At 39.6% G+C, this 19,769-nt stretch overlaps 1 protein-coding gene across 1 annotated transcript in view; it reads left to right on the top strand.

Annotated features, from left to right (window-relative positions):
* chd7 (chromodomain helicase DNA binding protein 7) overlaps positions 1-19,769 on the top strand; it is a 277,990-nt gene that overhangs the window by 26,387 nt on the left and 231,834 nt on the right. The window contains exon 2 of the mRNA XM_078540439.1: positions 1,279-3,114. Within this exon, the coding sequence (XP_078396565.1) occupies positions 1,465-3,114 (1,650 nt within the window). The 5' untranslated portion in view covers positions 1,279-1,464. The remainder of the gene's footprint in view (positions 1-1,278; positions 3,115-19,769) is intronic.

Here is a 19,769-nt window from a genome sequence, read left to right as displayed (position 1 = left end):
TCAGATTCATTGAACTGGAGCTACTACTTGGTCCTGATGAGATTTAGAATGTATCTGTAAAACAAAGGTAAAAGGAGTAATCAGATCGCAATGTCCTTCAATCTTCTCCCCTTGTAATGTTTTGTGGGTACTGTTGCGATAGTTCTAACTTTTTGGAGGTTGGGATGCACTACTAAATGGTCATCCTGCTGTTTAGCTTTGTCTGAATGGTGAAAGAATAATCTGCCAGACACTCCAGCTGGAATACGCACTTAGTCACAAATGGAGCTTGTTACATCACTGGTAATCTGTTTGCCTCAGGGTGAGCGATGAACCCTGTGGCTGTGCTTCCTTTGTCAGATCATTTCGAAAATGTGGCCTGGAATATGTAAATCCATTGTTTTGGCTACTCATTCATTTCTGGCATGTGGATGGAAGGGTGAAAATACTGATTTCTGTACACTTGTTGGACAATAGCTTAAAGTTATATCAATTATACTATGAATCTGTACTATAAAGATTTGTACTATAAAGTTATCAGTAATATTGTGAATCTAACTGCAGTGTTAGCAGCAGTTGAGTTTGGAAAAATGCCTGTTCAATTATCAATAAATCTAAAGATTGATCTAAGGATGTACTTGGATCAATACCTTGTGTACAATTAACATAAAAGTTAGAGTTTTATTTTCTGTTGTGAGCTATGCATTTACCAGCCTTTGCTACTGTTTAAGGCATACTAGTTCTGTGAACTATTTTCTATAAAACATAGTCCTGTGCACTGTAGTTGAATTTTGTCATCTATGTACAATAATTCTGCTTGAATATCTGATTATGTTGCTTTTAGAGATGAGGAGGTTAGGAACGCAATGGAAGAGGTTGGTACATATACTCGGCCTTACTATAGCAGATGGAGTGCTCTGCTGTATTCATACAGCTGCTTGCCTGGTGTGTTGGCAGCTGCTGTGGCTGCAGTTTGTGTTCTTTTGTTCTTTTGCAACCAGGAATGTAGAATTGAGGAGTGTAATGAAGAATGAATTAAAGGGTCAGGTTAGTGCTTGCACTGGTTATGAATAATATATTGTGTAGGATACTCTTGGTACAAACTAAGCAAAAGACTGAGAATACGTTTCTATATCTTACAGTTTTAACTTTTTTAACTTCCTAGAAAGCTGAGCACCTCTTTGTGGCAGTCTATATAGAGGGAAGGGAACATTTTAATGTGATCTTATTGATTGTCTTTGTGTGTGTTACATTCATTCCATTTGTCCTCAATTTTATTTATTTTCATTTTCTCCCTAGGACCTCTATCCAGACTTTGCCTGACACTGAATTGTCCAAAAGAATTAAGGAAATGTGGAGTGACATGCAGGAGATTAGTCATAGGATTTAAGGCTTTGAGGACGTACACATCGAAGGGAAGCGGCGAGGTGAAGCACAGAATAGTTTACTTTTTGTGCCACTAGGAGAGCTGTGAGCACAAGGAAGATGGCAGATCCTGGTATGCTGAGTTTGTTTGGTGACGATGGGAACATTTTCAGCGAAGGGCTTGAAGGCCTTGGAGAATGCGGTTTTTCCGAGAATCCAGTGAACGCTCTTGGGCAACAACTACCCATGGATCAAGGATTTGGCTCCATGCAGTCTCCCCTCCATCATCCCCCACCCACGCAGACTCAAACTAAGCTGGCTCATTATGATCATTTTGGTCCGTTTGAACAACAGAAAATACATCTGGTAGATCAGCCTAATCGAATGATTGGTAATACTCCTGGGAATGGCCTGGCATCACCTCACTCACAGTACCACAATCCCTCAGTTCCACCAGTCCCTCACAGTGGTGCTCAGATGGGAGTGTACCCTACTATGCAGAATGAAAGATGTGGACAGCAATTTGTAGACAGCAGCTCCATGTGGGGACCACGTGCTGTCCAGGTGCCAGACCAGACCCGACCTGCCTTCCAGCAACAGCAGCAACCACAGCCACCACCTCAAGGGCAAGGGCATGCTCAGCACATGCAACAGATGGGGAATTACCTGACACGTAGTGATTATTCATTGCAACAGCACAGCCAGCCACAGCAACAGAGGGTGAACCAATTCACTCAGGGTCAAGAGGCCCTCAGTCAAGGCAATCCTTTCATGGGGACTTCAGGACCAGGCCACTTATCTCACATGCCTCAGCAAACCCCCAACATGGGCCCTTCCTTACGTCACACTCCAACCCAACAGTACCATCCCCACCCCCCTCCCCCCAATTCTCTCCATGGAGATTCCATTGCTCACAGTCCTAGATTTTCTCCTAATCCTTCTCAACAAGCCAGTAGCAGGCAACAAAATTTAAACTTTAGTTCACGTAGCCAAGCAGTACCTTCACAATCTGTAAGTAGCTCAGGGCAGTATTCGCAATATCCTTATAGTAACATTAATCAGGGATTAGTTAACAGTAATACAGGGATAAATCAAAACCTAGGCCTTAATAATAACCCATCTGTGAACCAGTCAATACCCCGCTATCCAAATACTGTGGGATTCCCAGCTGGCACCAGCCAAGGACTAATGCACCAGCAGCCTATACATCCGGGTGGCCCACTTAACCAAATTAATGCACAAACTATGCACCCCACACAGTCTCAGGGAACTTATGCTTCTCCACCTCCAATGTCACCTATGAAAGCTATGAGTAACCCAGCAGGCACCCCTCCACCACAGGTTAGGCCTGGCAGTGCTGGAATGCAGCTGGAGGTTGGAAGCTATTCAAGCATGCCCCTGCCTCAACAGCCACATCAGTCCCCGGGTACCATGGGACTTGGACAGAGGAGCATTGGTCCCAGAAGCATGCAGACGCAACAATACATGAGCCCTTCTGTACCAAGGGATATTGGCAGCCTTCCAAGACCAGTCAGTGCACTGGGTCCCAGTGGGAATCATGCCGATCAAGTGATGCAGGAACGTCTAATGTCTGGTCAGCAGCACCCAAATCAGCCTTTTCAGCCTCAGTTGCCAACTTGTCCACCTGTGAAACAGCACCCAACAGTGCATCATCAAACTTCTCCTACATCTCATCAACATCAGCCATGGGTACAGTCACAGCATTCTTCACCTAAGGCCACATTGCAACAAGTGCCTGCCCAACATCAGGTGAGTGATGTATCTGAATTATGGCAAAATATAATTGCAGCCCGAGTATCCAAAATGTGTTTAATTGCTGCATGTTAATGGCTGTTAAGTATAAAAAGTTATTAAAATATGCATTGTGAATTGTTTAGCATGGCAATTATTGTGAATCAACTCATGTTGCTTGAGATTTTATTTTTTTAAACAACATGCAGCTTGGCACTAATGTTTTAGGCAAGCTTGAAGAAAAGTGATTGAAATGGAGATCACTTTCAGTATCCAAATCTCAAGGTAGATTATTTGAATACATTTAATATTCTGGATTAAATGTTCCAATTAACAGGATAGGTGAAGACACTGCAACTATGCTTGAAACGGTATTAAACTATACTGAAAAGTCATACGGACTCGAAACGTTAACTGTGTTCCTCTCTGCAGATGCTGCCAGACCTGCTGAGTTTTTCCAGTTATTTTTATTTTTGTTTTGGATTTCCAGCATCCCCAGTTTTTTGCCTTTATATTAAATTATACTGTTTGCCTGTGGTTATATTTATGCCTTCAATATTTCCCATATCCTTTTTGTGCTATGAAGTTAAGTGAACCTTTTTGTATTCAAAATTGAAACCGTCCATAAATGCTGCTTTTTGTGACTTGTTCTTGACTCCTTTTTTCTACCCTGCAAACTTCCAGCTTTTCCTCCATTGAGCAGCCCATATCCAAATGCAGCAAGACCTGGACAATATCCAGGCTTGGGCTGACAAGTGGCAAGTAACATTCATGCCACACAAGTGCCAGGCAATGGCCATCTCCAACAAGAGAGAATCCAACCATTGACCCTTGATGTTCAATGGCATTACCATCATTGAATCCCCCTCTATCAACATCCTGGGGATCACCATTGACCAGAAACAGAACTGGACTATCCATATAAATACTGTGGCTAGAAGAGCAGGCCAGATGCTAGGAATCCTGCGATGAGTAACTCGCCTCCTGACTCCCCAAAGCCTGGCCACCATCTTCAGGGCACAAGTCAGGAGTGTGATGACTTGCCTGGATGAGTGCAACTCCCACAACACTCGAGAAGCTTGACACCAACCAGGACAGAGCAGTCTGCTTGATTGGCACCACATCCACAAACATTCACTCCCTCCATCACCGACGCACAGCAGCAGCAGTGTGTACCTTCTACAAGATGCACTGCAGCAACTCACCAAGGCTGCTTAGACAGCACCTTCCAAACACTGGACCACTACCATCTAGAAGGTCAAGGGCGGCAGACAGATGGGAACACCAACACCTGGAAGTTCCCCTCCAAGTCACTCACCATCCTGACTTGGAAATATATTGCTTCCCTGTTGCTGGGTCAAAATCCTGGAACTCCCTTCCTAATAGCACTGTGGGTGTACCTACACCATATGGATTGCAGCGGTTCAAGAAGGCAGCTTACCACCACCTCAAGGACAACTAGGGATTGGCAGTAAATGCTGACTCAGCTAGTGAAGCCCACTTCCCATTAATGAATTTTTTTTAAAAAAGAGTTTAGCCTTCACAGACCCAATTTTTTCCATCTGACCAAGAAGCCTGCTGTTTGCTCCCTCAACTCCCTTCCTGTCCCAGCTCCTGACTGCACACTATGTCCTCCGCTTCATGCTAAACCATATCTTCAGCACTGTGCATGTTTCCTTCAAACTTTTTATCTTTCCTTCTTCAAGAAATCTGCACTGAACATATTACCGATCTCCAACCTTCCCTTTCTTTCTAAACCCTGGCATCGTTGCTTCATGACTGTGGTCCAATGAATGCTTGTTCAAGGGTCTTCAAAACTGGCACCTGAATCACCCACATTACGAAGGCTACACTGGTCAAAATCACAAATGACATTCTATGTACATTCTGTACTGGATGAGCAGAAATTTCCTCCAGTTAAATAATTGTAAGTCTGAAGCCATTGTTTTTGCACCCCACTCCAAGTTCTGTTCCCTAAATACAGACTCTGTCCCTCTTCCTGGGAGCAGTCTGAGATTAAGACAATCTGTTGCAACCTTGGTGTCCCACAATCCTGAGATGAACTTCTGACCTCACTGAATAGTGAGGGCAAGGAATCAAATTTAGGAAGATGTGGTAAACCAAAGAGTAAAGACCAGGCAAGAGAGACAGGTATTAACAGGAAATGATAAACAGACTGTGACAGGAAGGGACAGAGAGTACAAATCTAACAGTAAATCAGATAAGGCTAGATGCTATAAAAATAATAAAAGGACAAAAACTCTGTATTTAAGCGCACATAGCATTCAAAACAAAACTGATGAATTGATAGCACAAATAGAAATAAATAAGTATGATCTGATAGCCATTACAGAGACATGGCTACAGGACGACATAGATTGAGACCTGAATATTGGAGGGTATGTGTCATTTAGGAAGGACAGGAAGTTAAGAAAAGGCGAAGGGGTGGCTCTGTTAATTAATGATGATATAGAAAGGGATGATCCAAGTTCAGGCAACCGGGATGTAGAAGCAGTTTGAGTTGAGATGAGGAATGATAAAGGCACGAAGTCGCCCTTGTAGGAGTGGTGTACAGGCCCCCTAATTGTAACTACACAGTAGGACAGAGTATAAAAGAAGAACTAATGAGAGCTTCCCAGAAAGGTACAGCAGTAATCATGGGGGATTTTAATCCACAGGTAGACTGGAAAAAACAGATGGGCAAAGGTAGCGTAGATGAGTTCATATGTTTTTGAGATAGTTTCTTAGAACACATTCTGGAGCCAACCAGAGGGCAGGCTATACTAGACCTGGTATTGTGCAATGAGATAGGATTAATTGATAACCTCCTGGTGAAGGCACCCCTAGGTAGCACTGATCATAATATGATTGAATTTTACATTCATTTTGGGGGAGAAATGAGGGCATCCAAGGCTAGAATTTTAAACTTAAATAAGGGCAATTATGTGGGCATGAAAGCAGAACCAGCTAAAGTGAACTGGCAAATGAGGTTAAGGGATATGCCAAAAGAATTTCAGTGGCAGAAATTTAAAGGGATATTTCAGAATATGCAGAATATATACATTCCAATGAGAAAGAAAAATTCCAAGGGAGGGCCCACCATCCATGATTAACTAAAAAAGTTAAAGACAGTATCAAACTTAAATAAAAAGCATATAATTACACAAAGACGGGTGGTAGGTCAGAAGATTGGAAAGAATATAAAGAACAGCAAAAAATGGCAAAAAGATTAATAAGGGGTAAATTAGAGTTTGAGAGAAAGCTAGCTAGTAATATAAAGATGGATAGTAAGACTTTCTATAGATATTTAAATAAGAAAAGATTTAACAAAGTGAGTGTTGGTTCTATAGAGTGTGCATCTGGGGCATTGATAATGGAAAGTAAGGATGAATTAAACCAATATTTTGCTTTGGTCTTCACTATAGAGGTCACAAGTAATATCCTGGAAATAGCTATAAATCAGGAAATGGAAGGGAGGGAGGAGCTTGGGAAAATTACAATTACCAGAGAAGTGGTATTGAACAAATTGTTGGGGCTGCGGGCTGACAAATTCCCAGGTCTGGATGGACTTCACCCTAAGGTTTAGAAAGAAGTGGCTGATGAGATAGTTGATGCACTGGTTTTAATTTTCCAAAATTGCCTAGATTTGGGGAAGGTTCCATTAGATTGGAAAATAGCAAATATAACCCCTTTATTCAAAAAGGGAGGGAGACAGAAAGCAGGAAATTGTAGGCCAGTTAGCCTAACATCTGTCTTAGGGAAAATGTTAGAAGTTATTATTAAAGATGTTATAGTAGGGCACTTAGAAAAATTCACGGCAATCAGGCAGAGTCAACATGGTTTTGTAAAAGGGAAGTCATGTTTAACCGATTTATTGGAGTTCTTTGAAGGAATGACATGCTGTGGATAAAGGGGAACTGGTGGATGTACAGTACTTAGATTTCCAGAAGGTATTTGATGAAGTGCCACATCAAAGGTTATTGCAGAAAATAAAAGCTCATGGTGTAGGGGGTAACATATTGGCATAGGTAGAAGATTGGCTAGTTAACAGGAAGCAGAGAGTTGGCATAAATGGGTCATCTTCTGGTTGGCAGGATGTGATGAGTGGTGTATCATAGGAATCAGTGCTGGCGCCTCAACTTTTTACAATTTATATAAATGATTTGGACGAAGGGACTGAAGAAATGGCTGCTAAACTTGCTGAGAACACAAGGATAGGTAGGAAAGCACATTGTGAAGAGAACGCAAGGAGGCTGCAAAGTGGCATAGTTTAAGTGAATGGGCAAAGATCTGGCAAATGAAGTATAATGTGGGCAAATGTGAAATTGTTCATTTTGGCAGGAAAAATAAAAAACAATGAGAGATTTCAGAGCTCAGACTCAGTGTGTCCTGATGCATGAATTACATAAGGTTAGTATGCAGGTACAGCAGGTAATTAGGAAAGCTGATAGAATGTTATCATTTATTGTGAGGGCAATTGATTACATTAGTAGGGAGGTTATGCTTCAGTTGTACAGGGCATTGGTGAGACCACATCTGAAATATTGTGTACAGTATTGGTCTCCTTATTTAATGAAAGATGTAAACGTGTTAGAGGCAGTTCAGAGAAGGTTTGCTAGACTAATACCAGAAATGAGGGGGTTGTCCTATGAGGAACAGCTGGACAGGTTAGGCTTGTATCCGCTGGAATTTAGAAGAGTAAGAGGTGACTTAATCGAAATCTTTAGGATCCTGAGGGGTCTTTACAGGGTGGATGTGGAGAGGATGTTTCCTCTTGTGGGAGAATCTAGAACTAGGGGTTACTTTTTGAATATAAGGCGTCATTCATTTAAGACAGATGAGAAATTTTTTCTCTCCGAGTGTTGAGTGTCTTTCGAACTCTGTCCCTCAAAAGGTGGTGAAAAGAGAGTCATTGAATATTTTTAAGACAGAACTAGCTGGATTCTTGATTAACAAGGGGGTGAAATGTTGTTGGGGGTAGGCAGGAATGTGTGGTAGAGGTTACATTCAGATCAACCATGATCTTATTGAATGGCAGAGCAGGCTCGAGGGGCCGAGTGGCCTACTGCTGCTGCTAATTCATATATTCATATTCGTGCTATCTCTTAGACCACATTCTTCCACCTCTGTCACATAGTTTGACTTCGCCCCATTTCAGATAATCTGCTCATCCTTGCCTTCGTTTCGTTTGTAATGCACTCTTGGCTGGTCTCCCACAATCCAGCTTCTGTAAACTTGTTATCCAAGACTTTGCTGCTCGTGTCTTAACTTGCAGCAAGTCCCATTCTTGTGCTTTCTGACCTGCATGGGATCCCAATCAAGCAACAACTTGACTTTAAAATTCCCACCTTGTTTTCAAATCCCACTATGGCCTTACCCCTCCCCATCACTGTAATCTCCTCCAAACCCACAATCTCTGAGATATCAGAACTCCTCTAATTCTGGCTTCTTGTGCATTCCCAATCATAATTGCTCCACCGTTGGTGGCTGTGCCTTCAATTGCCTAGGCCCTAAGATTTTGAATTCCCTCCTACCGCTCTCCTTTGAGACAATAAAGCCTATCTCTTTGACCAAACATTTGGTCATCTGACCTAATACCTCCTTTGTGACTCGGTGTCATACTTTGTTTAATAATGCTCCTGTGAAGTGCCTTGGGGCATTTCATTATGTTAAAGGTGCTGTATAAATATAAGGGAGATGATGGTGTAGTGGTAATATCACTGGAGCAGTAATCCAGAGGCCACAGGTGGAATTTAAACTCAATTAATTAAGCCTGAAATTGAAAGGCGCAATAATAGTGTCTATGAAGCTATCATTGATTGTCGTTAGAACCCATCTGGTTCACTAATCCCCTTTAGGGAAGAAAATCTGTCATCCTTACCTGGTCTGACTTACATGTGATTCCAGACCCACAGCGATGTGGTTGACCCTTAACTATTGTTTACAGTGGCCTAGAAAGATGGGCAAAAAAAAGCTGGCCTTGTCACCAACGCCCACAACGAAAGAAAAAACAGCTCTTATAAGTGATGAGACTGTGGCTCTGTCTTTCCTCACCACCTTTGACCTACATCAGCAATACTGGCCATTCCTGTGTCTCTGCAACTCCACATTCATCTCATACCTGGTGCAAAGCAGGGATTATGTTTCTTTTCATTCATGGGTGTCACTGACCAAATTACTGTTAAAAATGCCTGTTGCAGGTAACATAGTTTTAATCGATAGATTATTTTATTTCTCGTTGGACGGACTTCCTTTATGTTCCATCCCAATGTCTCTTTAAAATACACTACCTATCGTCTGATTATTTTTTAAAGATCATTTTTAAAAGAAAGCAAATTTTAGGTTCTCTGTACACTGAAGCATTTTCAAACCCTTGTAAGTGATAAGTTACCTCGAGATTTCTTTTTGAACTGGAATTGTTGCCACTGAAAAGTCATAGAGTAAGCTTGGAAAAGTTTTGTACCTCCAATAACTTGACTGATTTTGATACTTTTAAAACTTAATAGGTTATTGTATCAGTGCTGCCTGCAAAAACCACGTTACACAAATGCAGTCTGTTGCAGTGAATATTTCCTGACAACCAATATGCTAGTTCTAAAGTTCAGAGTATGGTTTGCTTAGCTGCTTTAATAGGACTTGGGCAAAATGTCTCAGCACAACCACCTTTCCAATCTGAAACTGCGCAGAATGTGACAAGTATCCAATGCCTTGGGTGTGTTTTACCAACTGCCATCATTGAATTATTTCTACATGCTCTTAAATGCACAATCCCTAATTGGCTTTATGCATAACCCTGCTGTTTCTATTGCCTCACACGATGACTTGTAGATACCAGTGAAAACTTTTGAAATAGGAAGCAGCAATGCACTGTTTTTGAGGTTTTGTACTGCTTATCATACACTTATGCTGAAGCAGAAGAATATTTAGACCTATATTGCAAAATCTTCTTGAAATTATACCAAAAGTCTCATTGTCCTAGTATTGGATTTAGGGGGAAAAATTGCATTTTATAAAAAAATATGGTAATGCTTTATACAAAGTTGATTAAATGTTTTCACAAATGACTGGTCTCTGTTTCATTCCTATAGTCTTAGTTTACATTTCAATTCAGATGTCATTGACTCACCCATCAGCATGATCACTTATTGTCATGTATTTGAATATTTTCTTCTTGCATTTGTTTCATACAATTGAAAGCAGACTTTTAAAAAAAAGCTTCTTATGTATTAACATCTGATTTTCAAACCAGTGGTTTGAATCTGACGTAATAGCTCTGGTGGCAAAGGAATAAAACTCAATCTCGTCTGATCTCTTTCCATATTGATAAGTATTCCCAGCATTTTGCCAAGCTTCTAGATTGTGCATTACAGTACTGCACTGCGCCTATCAGAGGACCACATCTGGCAAGACCATTCTGATCTCTCAAACATTCCAGGTCTTTGGCATTGTGGTTTATTTATGTGTAGCTTATTTTTTATTCATTCACTAGATGTGGGCTTCGCTGGCTGGCCCAGCATTTATTGCCCATCCTTAGTTGCTCTTGAAAAGGTGGTGGCGAGCTGCCTTCCTGAACCACTGCAGTCCATGTGGTGTAGGCACACCCACAGTGCTGTAGAAAGGGAGTTCCAGGATTTTCTATCATGCTTTCGGTTAGAAATGTGGGGTGAGGCACGTGACTGGAAGTGGCCGGAATGTTCATAGCAAGAGGTATATTGGGATTTGTTTAAACAAAAACTAGTTTGTGTTGGAATTTACATTATTTATTTTTGCCCCAAATTTAAAGGGATTAGAATTTTAAGACAGACATGATTGTGATAAACACAATTAATTCCAAATTTAGTATTCTTAAAAGCAAACTATTGGATTTATTTTAGTCTGTTATCCTGCCTCATGGTGTCATAATAGTTTGAAGTACAATCAACGTTGCTATGCAGGTGAACGCAGCATCATATTCTGGACAACAAGACCTTCCAAAGAACAATTGGGGGAATGACAAGTTAAAATATTAGTATTGATTGAGGGAATTGGCCAGGACACTGGAGGAGCATCTTTGAATAGTGTCATGGGATCTTTAGCAGCCACCCGAGCAGGTGGCTGGGGCTTGCCTTTAATGTACTGCTCATCCACAGGCAGTACCTTTGATATAAGCACTCCTTCAGTATTGCACTAAAGTGCTCATTTAGGTTGCAGTGTCCTAGTGTGAAACTTGAACTCATAACCAATGGTGAGTGTATTGTCAACAGATCTAAGCTGCAAATAGATTTTTAAAAATATACTTTTATGTCAAGCATGAAATGAATTAATTTAGGGAGGCTCACAGGACTTTAGGAGTAATAGTGGACTTGTCGATGTCTAAATAATGCAATGAAGAAAATTCTGAAGGGATAAAGTTTGTTGGGATATATGTTGGCTGAGGCAGTACATTGTACAGATTAACCATAGCTGGAGTAAAGTTGCAATTAGCACGCTTTTGATATATATTGTGGAGGTGCATAGAAAAATAAAAATAAGGATGATTCCAAGTATAATGGTCCGATCTCTGAGGAAAAATTAGAAAAGTTTAACCTTTGCCACCCAGAGAGAAGGTGATTAAGGAGGGAATATTAAATATGTAAAATATTAAATTATTTAATTAAAAAAGTTCCCAGTATTACTCTTAAAATCTGTTAGGATAGTAAAAATAAAGTCTACACGTTAAAATGTGAGAAATAACTTTAAATCTAATAGTTATAATAGCAACTTCCAAAGGTGATAATCTCGCATCGTCTTCCACACAGGGAAGGTAGACATGTAGATTTAGGGATATTCAAAACTCAGTTGAATACAGGTTGAGTTAGTTTCAGCATGCCAACTAGTCTTTTTTATCTTTTGCATTTCTTGTGCATGTGGTTTTCTATGATACAGTATTATTTGCACTGAAGTAATAAAGCTGTCTGGTTTTAACCCTTTCTATTGGTCATAAAAGTTGTATTTGAAGCAGAAGTTTTTAGTGAAAATATCTATCAAACAATGTATTGCTACAAAAGTAACTTTCCATTCATAATTCAACAAAATGTCAATTTTAATTTATTCTGTGGTGTAAAGCAAATTTCCTTTCATAGTGATGGGTTAATTTTTTTTGCTGAATTGCAAGAAGTTCCTATAGGATTCGTGGCTTTACTGTCCTAATTTAATTTGGACAGGGCTGGTGAAATTGGTAGACAAATGGAAGATGAAATTTAATCCTGAGAAGTGTGAAGTGATACATTTTGGTAGGAAAAGTTAGGAGAGGTGGTGGCATAGTGGTATTGTCACTGGGCTGGTATTCCAGAGACCCAGGGTAATGCTCTGGGGACCCGGTAGATGGTGAAATCTGCCATCCTTACCTGGTCTGGCCTACATGTGACTCCCACAGACCCACAGCAATGTGGTTGACTCTTAAAATGCCACCTTGAACAAGGGCAATAAATGCTAGCCTAGCCAGTGATGCCCAAATCCCATGAACGAATAGGGTGAAGGAGCAGAGGCCTGGGAAGGTGGCAGAACAGGTTGAGAAAGTAGTTGAAAAGGCGTATGGGATCCTGGGCTTCATAAATAGCTGCATACAGTACAAAAGCCAGGAAGTTATGCTGACCTTAAATGTGTGCGCATTTCTGGGTGTAGCACTTAAAAGGCTTCAATCTCTGCAGCACTTAAGGAGGTGAAGACATCACAGAGGGTGCAGAAAAGATTCCCAGGAATGAAGGATCCATTTAAGTGGATATACTGGAGGAGCTGGGGTTCTTCTTGGAGAAGGCTGAATGGAGATTTGATAGAGGTATTCAAAATCATGAGGCGTCTAGACAGAGTAGATTGAGAGAAAGTGTTCCCATTGACGGAGGGGTCGTGAAACAGAGGACACCAATTTTAAGGTGGGGTGATTGGCGAACAAACAGTGTTGACATGGAAAGCTCTTTTATTCAGTAAGTGGTTAGGATCTGGGATGCACTGCCTGAGTGTGTGTTGGAGACCGATTTAATCATAGCTTTCAAAAGATAATTGAATAAGCACCTGAAGAGAGAATTTTCACTGAGAGAGGGCTAAGGAGTGGGACTAACTGAGTTCTCAGAGAGGCGATATGGACACAGTGGGTCAAATGGTAGACTCCTATGTTGTAACCATTCTATAATTCTCAAGTAATCTGAGTTTATCTTTTCTAAATCATTTAATATTTTATATTCAATAAATCCCCTTCTTAATGTTATTTTTCCCTGATATCAATTTACAGGGTAAGTATAATGCAATGATACGTGGAAAGACGTAGTGGCAGATCTTCAAAACAATTCAATAGTTTCCTTAAAAGGCGTCAATCTCTGCTTGTTGCAAAGCAGTGTTTCAGTTACTGAATGTAATGCAACAAAACAATGGTTACAACAACTTTTGGTCAAAAAACTGAACTTTTATACTAATATTCTCTGAATAAATATAGGATTTATTAATATGCTAATTAATGTTAAATTTGATGTAATTTGAAGTATCAGACATTGCACTTAACTTTTGATATGAAAATATAGTTTCGAAATGCAAATTATAGATGGCAAGCTAATGTACACATTGATCCATCCATTCTGGTGCCTACATGTTTGCACTTGTAGATATAGTAAACAGGATTCTGTTCATCAGATAATTATGTTATGCATTTTTGAGCCATCATTGGTTGATACGGGAAGTGAGCTGAATCCTTTAGTGATTAAAATCATTCTTTTCCCCCCTCGAATGCTTAAAGGTGTAATGTTTCTCCACATTCCCTACCATTTTTAGCTGCAATAAGAGCCTGTATGAACTATTGTAAAAAGAATGGCATGCATTTATATAGCATCTTTCATATCTCAAGATGTTCCAAAGTGCTTTCCAGCTAATGAAGGACTTATGGTGTAGTCACTGCTGTGACGTAGGAAACGTGACGAGCAATTTGCTCACAGCAAGCTCTGATAAATAGCAATATAATGACCAGATGTGTTGTTTGTGATTTTGATTGAAGAATAAATATTGGCAGGACACTGGGGATAACTTCCCTGCTCTTTTTTGAAACAATGTCAAGGTATATTTTATGTCCACCTGACAGAGTAGACAGGGCCTCAGTACTGCACAGAATACTCAATCAGTACTGCACTAGGGTGTCAGCCTAGTTTTTTGTGCTCAATTCCTGGAGTGGAACTTGAACCCACAGCCTTCCATATTTACCAGATTTATTTCAAATATGTGCCTCCATAAGCTAAACTAGCTTTATTTGAAAAGATGGATTCCAACAAGTGACAATAGTAGGAACAATATCGGGTTTCAAGACAGGTAGAAAAAGATGACTGATTGGAAGAAGCTGATTTGTGACATCATTATTTTCATGTGGCTGCTTGAAGCTAGTTTACCACATTAACATGAAAATACAAATTTTCAAAGTCCTGATTTGAGAAGCTGGGCAATGGTTAGTTTTGGACGTGAATGCTGCAAGGTTTGAGTGGACGGAAAATCCTAGCATGGATTATGTTTTCTTTACGAAAAATGGAATTTTAATCTCCTAGGAGTAAATATTCTCAGCTCCAATTATACAACTGTTGTGACAGATTTGTGTATGTGATTTCCTCAAGCTTCTGACTCTGCTCATGTTCATTTGTAAGAATGCAGCCCCATCACTCTCACGAAAGTCCGTGAGCAAATGCCCTTTTGACAGCCATGTGCCTGCTAATGACCATTTACAAATAGACAAAGGGAACTTTTAAGAAGCTGGAGAAGTAAGAGGGAAGATAAGAGTGAAATTCGAAAATAATTTTGGTGCCTCTGATCTTGGCCATGTATGTTCTTAGCCAGCAAGGTTTTGGTAGTATCCAGGTTCACTGGAGCCACTCTGAGCTGGTCGCTAGATATGTTCAAGAGCAATTGAGGAGTAAGACTTCACTTGTGTTTCTGTCCTGTGGAGCGACACTTGATCTTTGGCATAGTTCCTCCCCATTGCGATATGTCTAAAATCAGCGACTCAAGACACATGGAATTGCACTTCCTGTGCATGAGATGCAGTTGTTGCTCTATCGTGATACAGTTTGATTTGAAGTTTACTGCTTTGCTACTTTTTCAGCTCTAAATTGAAGACGTTATTATGTAATTACTACTTCCCTCAAATTCATCACCAATTTAGCACGGAGCACTTGCAGAGCCATTCCCCATCCCTTTTCCCTCCCACCCCACATCCCTCCCTGCAATTTTCTCCACTGAATTCATACCAGGGTACAGCTTCAGGGACAGAAATGCCCACACCCCACTCCCTGCCACTATCTTTGTCCAGGTGGATGTTCTTTTGTGTGAGCCTAGGTGGTTTCAGCAAGCTAAGGAGGAAATTGAAGACAAACCTAATTGCATTTTTCTCCAGTAATCTATAAGCACCTTTTTGATATGATTGGAGGAATCCTGACTTTTTTTCTTTCCTCAATAGTCCAGGACTGCTAAGATCAAATATAACTGTCCACTTGCTACCTGTGATCGCCTAATGTTTGGCTTATATGGCATGCTGTTCTATTATGTGGTGTCTTTGCTGACTAGGCTATTGAGATAGTTCACTTTTTCAATTAACTGGATGTAAAGTTGATCATCTGTTGTAAATGTACAATGTTTTAAGTGCCTGAATGTTATTTTAGAAAAGCTTGGGTACTAATTTGAGACTCTCAAAGTTCAAAGTTTCCTGCTACATTGAAGGATGTTTTGGCAGAATTGTTGGTATTTCCTGTTCAATTGAAAGCTTGAATATCTTATGAATATGGTACAGGTAGAATGAGTGTGATAGAATGAGTGTAACTCTTTCAGAGCTGCCTTTGCACCTGTTTCTAGAATGCAGGTCTGGCATTGAATCTTTGGTTGAAGGAAAATGTTATGGTATATTTGATAAGCGAAATGCATTTGAATGTAGGAATGGGAAAAGGTCATCCAATCTATTTCGATTAGGATCTGTTTTAGAACTTGATTGCATCATTTAGTAAATCTTGCATTCAAAGCCTGTTTTATAATATCTCTCAAAACACTTTATTTGTAGTTTATTATTTGAGATGCAGTGACTGTAATGTAGAAAAATGTTGCAGATGTTTTGAGTACAGCTAGACCTAGTAACAGCTCTGAATGACCATTTAAATCAGTTTTTTGTTAGCGTCTGCAGGAAGACTTCCTGATTCACTTCAAGTAGTGCTATCATATCTTCAGTGTCCACACAAATCACTGGAACAAGCAAATTGGGCTTTGGTTTCGTGCCTCACCCGAAGGGCTGATTATATTTATGTTGATTTCTTTCCAAGTCAGTGTCTTCTCTCCCCTTTTCGAGATTGATCCAATTCCCTTTTTGAATACTCTAGTTAAGCCAAGATCACTACACTAGGTGGCACTCTGCTCTATGTTGAATCCAAATATGAAGTTATTCACTTTAGCAATGTTTTCTTTACCAGATCATCTCCTCTGGTTACCTTAAGCTGGCTTTACACAAAATGCCACTTCGTTTCTGTTAATTTTACAAACTTAGATCATATCCTTCTCCATTGTTTTGTTAACATTTTCCTAGTAAGCTTCCTCAGCCTGTCCTAACAGCTGAGTGTAAAACCTGGAGTAATTAATTTTCCCAAACTCTTTGAGCACAGGGGTGTGCAAGGTCATTTTTTATTTGTTGCTGGTATGTAGCTGGGCACAATGTTCCTAGTTTTATTAATACTTGAATGTGTTCTACTATTGACTTGCTTTCTATTCTGCCTGACTTGTGGGTCTGTTTAACCATTTTTTTTGTTTTCAGATGTTGTGTATTGTGAAGCTACTTTTGAACTATGGCTAGATTTTTTTTCTGCATTATTATAAGGAATGTGATCATAATTCCTGTTCCCATAATGTGTTTCATTACTATATTTGAATGCTCAATTTAATTTATGATCATCTGCCCCATTGCAAGCTATCTGCAGATCTTGTGAATTTTATTTTTATTTAAGTCTTGCTTTCTCTTAGAACTTGCCTGCAAACTTGGATATTTTGACTTCTCATAGGCATCAGAAACTAGGCATCCAAAATCTGAACCATGAGCACTGACTGAACTTGTTACAATTATCCAATTAAAGCTGCAACAAATTATTTTTATCTTGAATGGCTAACTTGCTGTTTTCTCCAGTCTCAAGACCTTTTATTTCAGTCACCGGTCCTTTAGGAAGAGTATTAACTACTGCTTTCAAAGTAAACATGTTAGTGCCCAAATACTGACAACTGCAAAATTGACACAATTTATTAGCCATAACCTGCCTTAACTTTTTAAGTAGGAATCTATTTGCTATTTAAACTTGAATTTTTTTCTTTGTAAAATACTTATTTTTCTTTCTTTAGCCAGTGACATTTAGTATAGCCTAACTAAATTTTAGTGTATCAGCTGTTTTCTAGTACTGTTTTTAATTACTTCAAAACTTCAGCCACAGTGCATCAATTTGGATGTATTCCATTTGGTCATTCTGCTTTGAATATTCAAGCAAGTTATTTTTATGACCCATTAATTGCTAAGCTCTTCATGAGCTTTATATTTCCTATCTCTCCAGTTAGTGGAAAGGACATTGCTTTGTTCCCTTTGAAAACTCTACCTTGCTCTCAGGCCTTTCTGTAATGCTTCTTCACTTGCCTTCCATGTATGCAAACTTTCAGCAGCATCTGCTGCCTAGAGGGGCAGCCTCAGGAATCACCAGTGACTTTGCCCTCCCTAACTGAAGCGAAGGCCTAACTGTAGCGCTCGTTTACAGTCACCCCAGCTAAAATTTAATTGAGCACTGACCAGGGATCAAACCTGGTTACAACATTGACCAAGGTACTGGCTGGATAAATGCTGTAGTAAACTCAGTGTGGAAAGAGACAATTGACAACACCTTGAGGGAGAAGCAGGGACAGACTTGGGAAAGAGATTTCTAGGTTAGAGAAGCAGAGTCATTCGTAAGATGCATGTTATTCAAACTGAATCAAGATAAATAAATAACTGATTTGAATTGGATCAATTTACCCAATAAATAAACAAATTGGAAATCCACTGAATTATGGTTCTGTAAGGATCTGGCAATCATCTTGTGAAATTCAGGTTCTCTGAATAGATGGTGCAATTCACATTGTTAAAAATGTAATTGAAGTTTTAGAACCTACAATTTCTGCTGCCATTTTATGTTAGAGGGGTACTATATTTCATTTTTTTTGAAGGTTCAGTGGAAATTTATATTACTCAGCTTCCCTCCCAAACTAAATACCACAGATACAGGAGACCAATGGTGCCACTTGATTCTGACAGTTTTTTTCATTCTGATGACTAGACATGAAATGTGCCAGATGATGCTGAGTTAATAACTCTCATATTTGAATGGTAGTTCTGCCCCTCAGTGCTGATGGATGCCTCTAGTACAAATCAAATTAATTCAAGCTAAAACCTTTGATAAGGGGTGCATTCCAAACTCTTGAGCCCAGTAATAGCATTTTCTTCCTGGTTCTATTTTGAATCTTGACTTAATGCACCTATTGAATGCTATCATAGTTAGCTTCTTCAATGCAACAAGAACATTTGAGTGCTGGCCCTTTATTACAACTGTATTAACAATTTTTTTCATGCAGCACTTGGTTTGACAACTATAACACTCATATACTCCACATATTCACCTCTGTTTTCTTATCATGCCTATTTTCACATGGCTATATGTGACCTGAGAGCTTTAACTTATTCCACAAATCCTTTCTGTAAAACTTCGAAACTAGATCATTTTCCTTGTTAAAAGTGAATAGCTGTAATTAGCAGCTACCTTATCTCTACTTAACTGTATATATCTGGGTCTCTATGTTAATTTCAGGAACTTAAATTTGACTATGGGGAAAGAGCAGGGTAGTAGGATTAATCAAATAGCTTTCATTTGGAGCTGGCATCGACACAATGACCAGATAGCCTTTTGTCCTGCATCATTCTATGATTCTATGGCTTGCCTTTTCTGTAGTAGCTTTTTAAAAAAAATTGCATACTGTTAATATTAGATTGGATCATGTAGTTCCTCTGCACCAAATAATTTAATACAGGCAACTGATAGAAGTTACTCCAACAGTACTCAATGCTGACAGTAAATCATGATTTAAGGAAAATTGCACTACACTCATTTAAGGTTTACAGGATTCACTCTGTCTCAAAATCTGTCTTGTTTGCTAATCAACAATATGTTGAATGGCCTTGGAAACCTGCCTGGTTAGGACTTAGATTCAAAAAATCTTCAACATTCCACTGGCTGCACATAGCTTGACAATTGAAAGTGAAGTTTTATGTTTTGAGTCCATTGTGACAAAGGATTCATGTAATATTCTAATAGAACGCTTTGAGGAAAGCTTTCTTGAACTGCATTTGGATGTGTGTTAAAGGGTAGTTTCGTACCAATCTCCTTGCTATAGCATGTGGATTGGAGCGCAAGGCTGCCAGATCATAGTCTAAAATCCCAATGATCCTCAGCCTGAAGATAAGACAACATGGTTTTCAGCTTCAGGCTGCTCTTTATTCAAGCATATAAACTTTGAAGGGAAGTGCATGAACCTGTGAAATCCTGTTTGATCCATCCATTTGGTAGGCTATTAAATCCAATACCTAGTGATTCCCAAATAATACTGTTTGAAAAGCTGGGAACATTACAATGCATTGGGTAACT

This window comes from Cetorhinus maximus, chromosome 4, assembly GCF_964194155.1.
Source record: "Cetorhinus maximus chromosome 4, sCetMax3.hap1.1, whole genome shotgun sequence".
Taxonomy (NCBI): domain Eukaryota; kingdom Metazoa; phylum Chordata; class Chondrichthyes; order Lamniformes; family Cetorhinidae; genus Cetorhinus; species Cetorhinus maximus.
The sequence above is the reverse complement of the archived record's forward strand: the minus strand, read 5'-3'. Positions and strand labels throughout refer to the sequence as shown.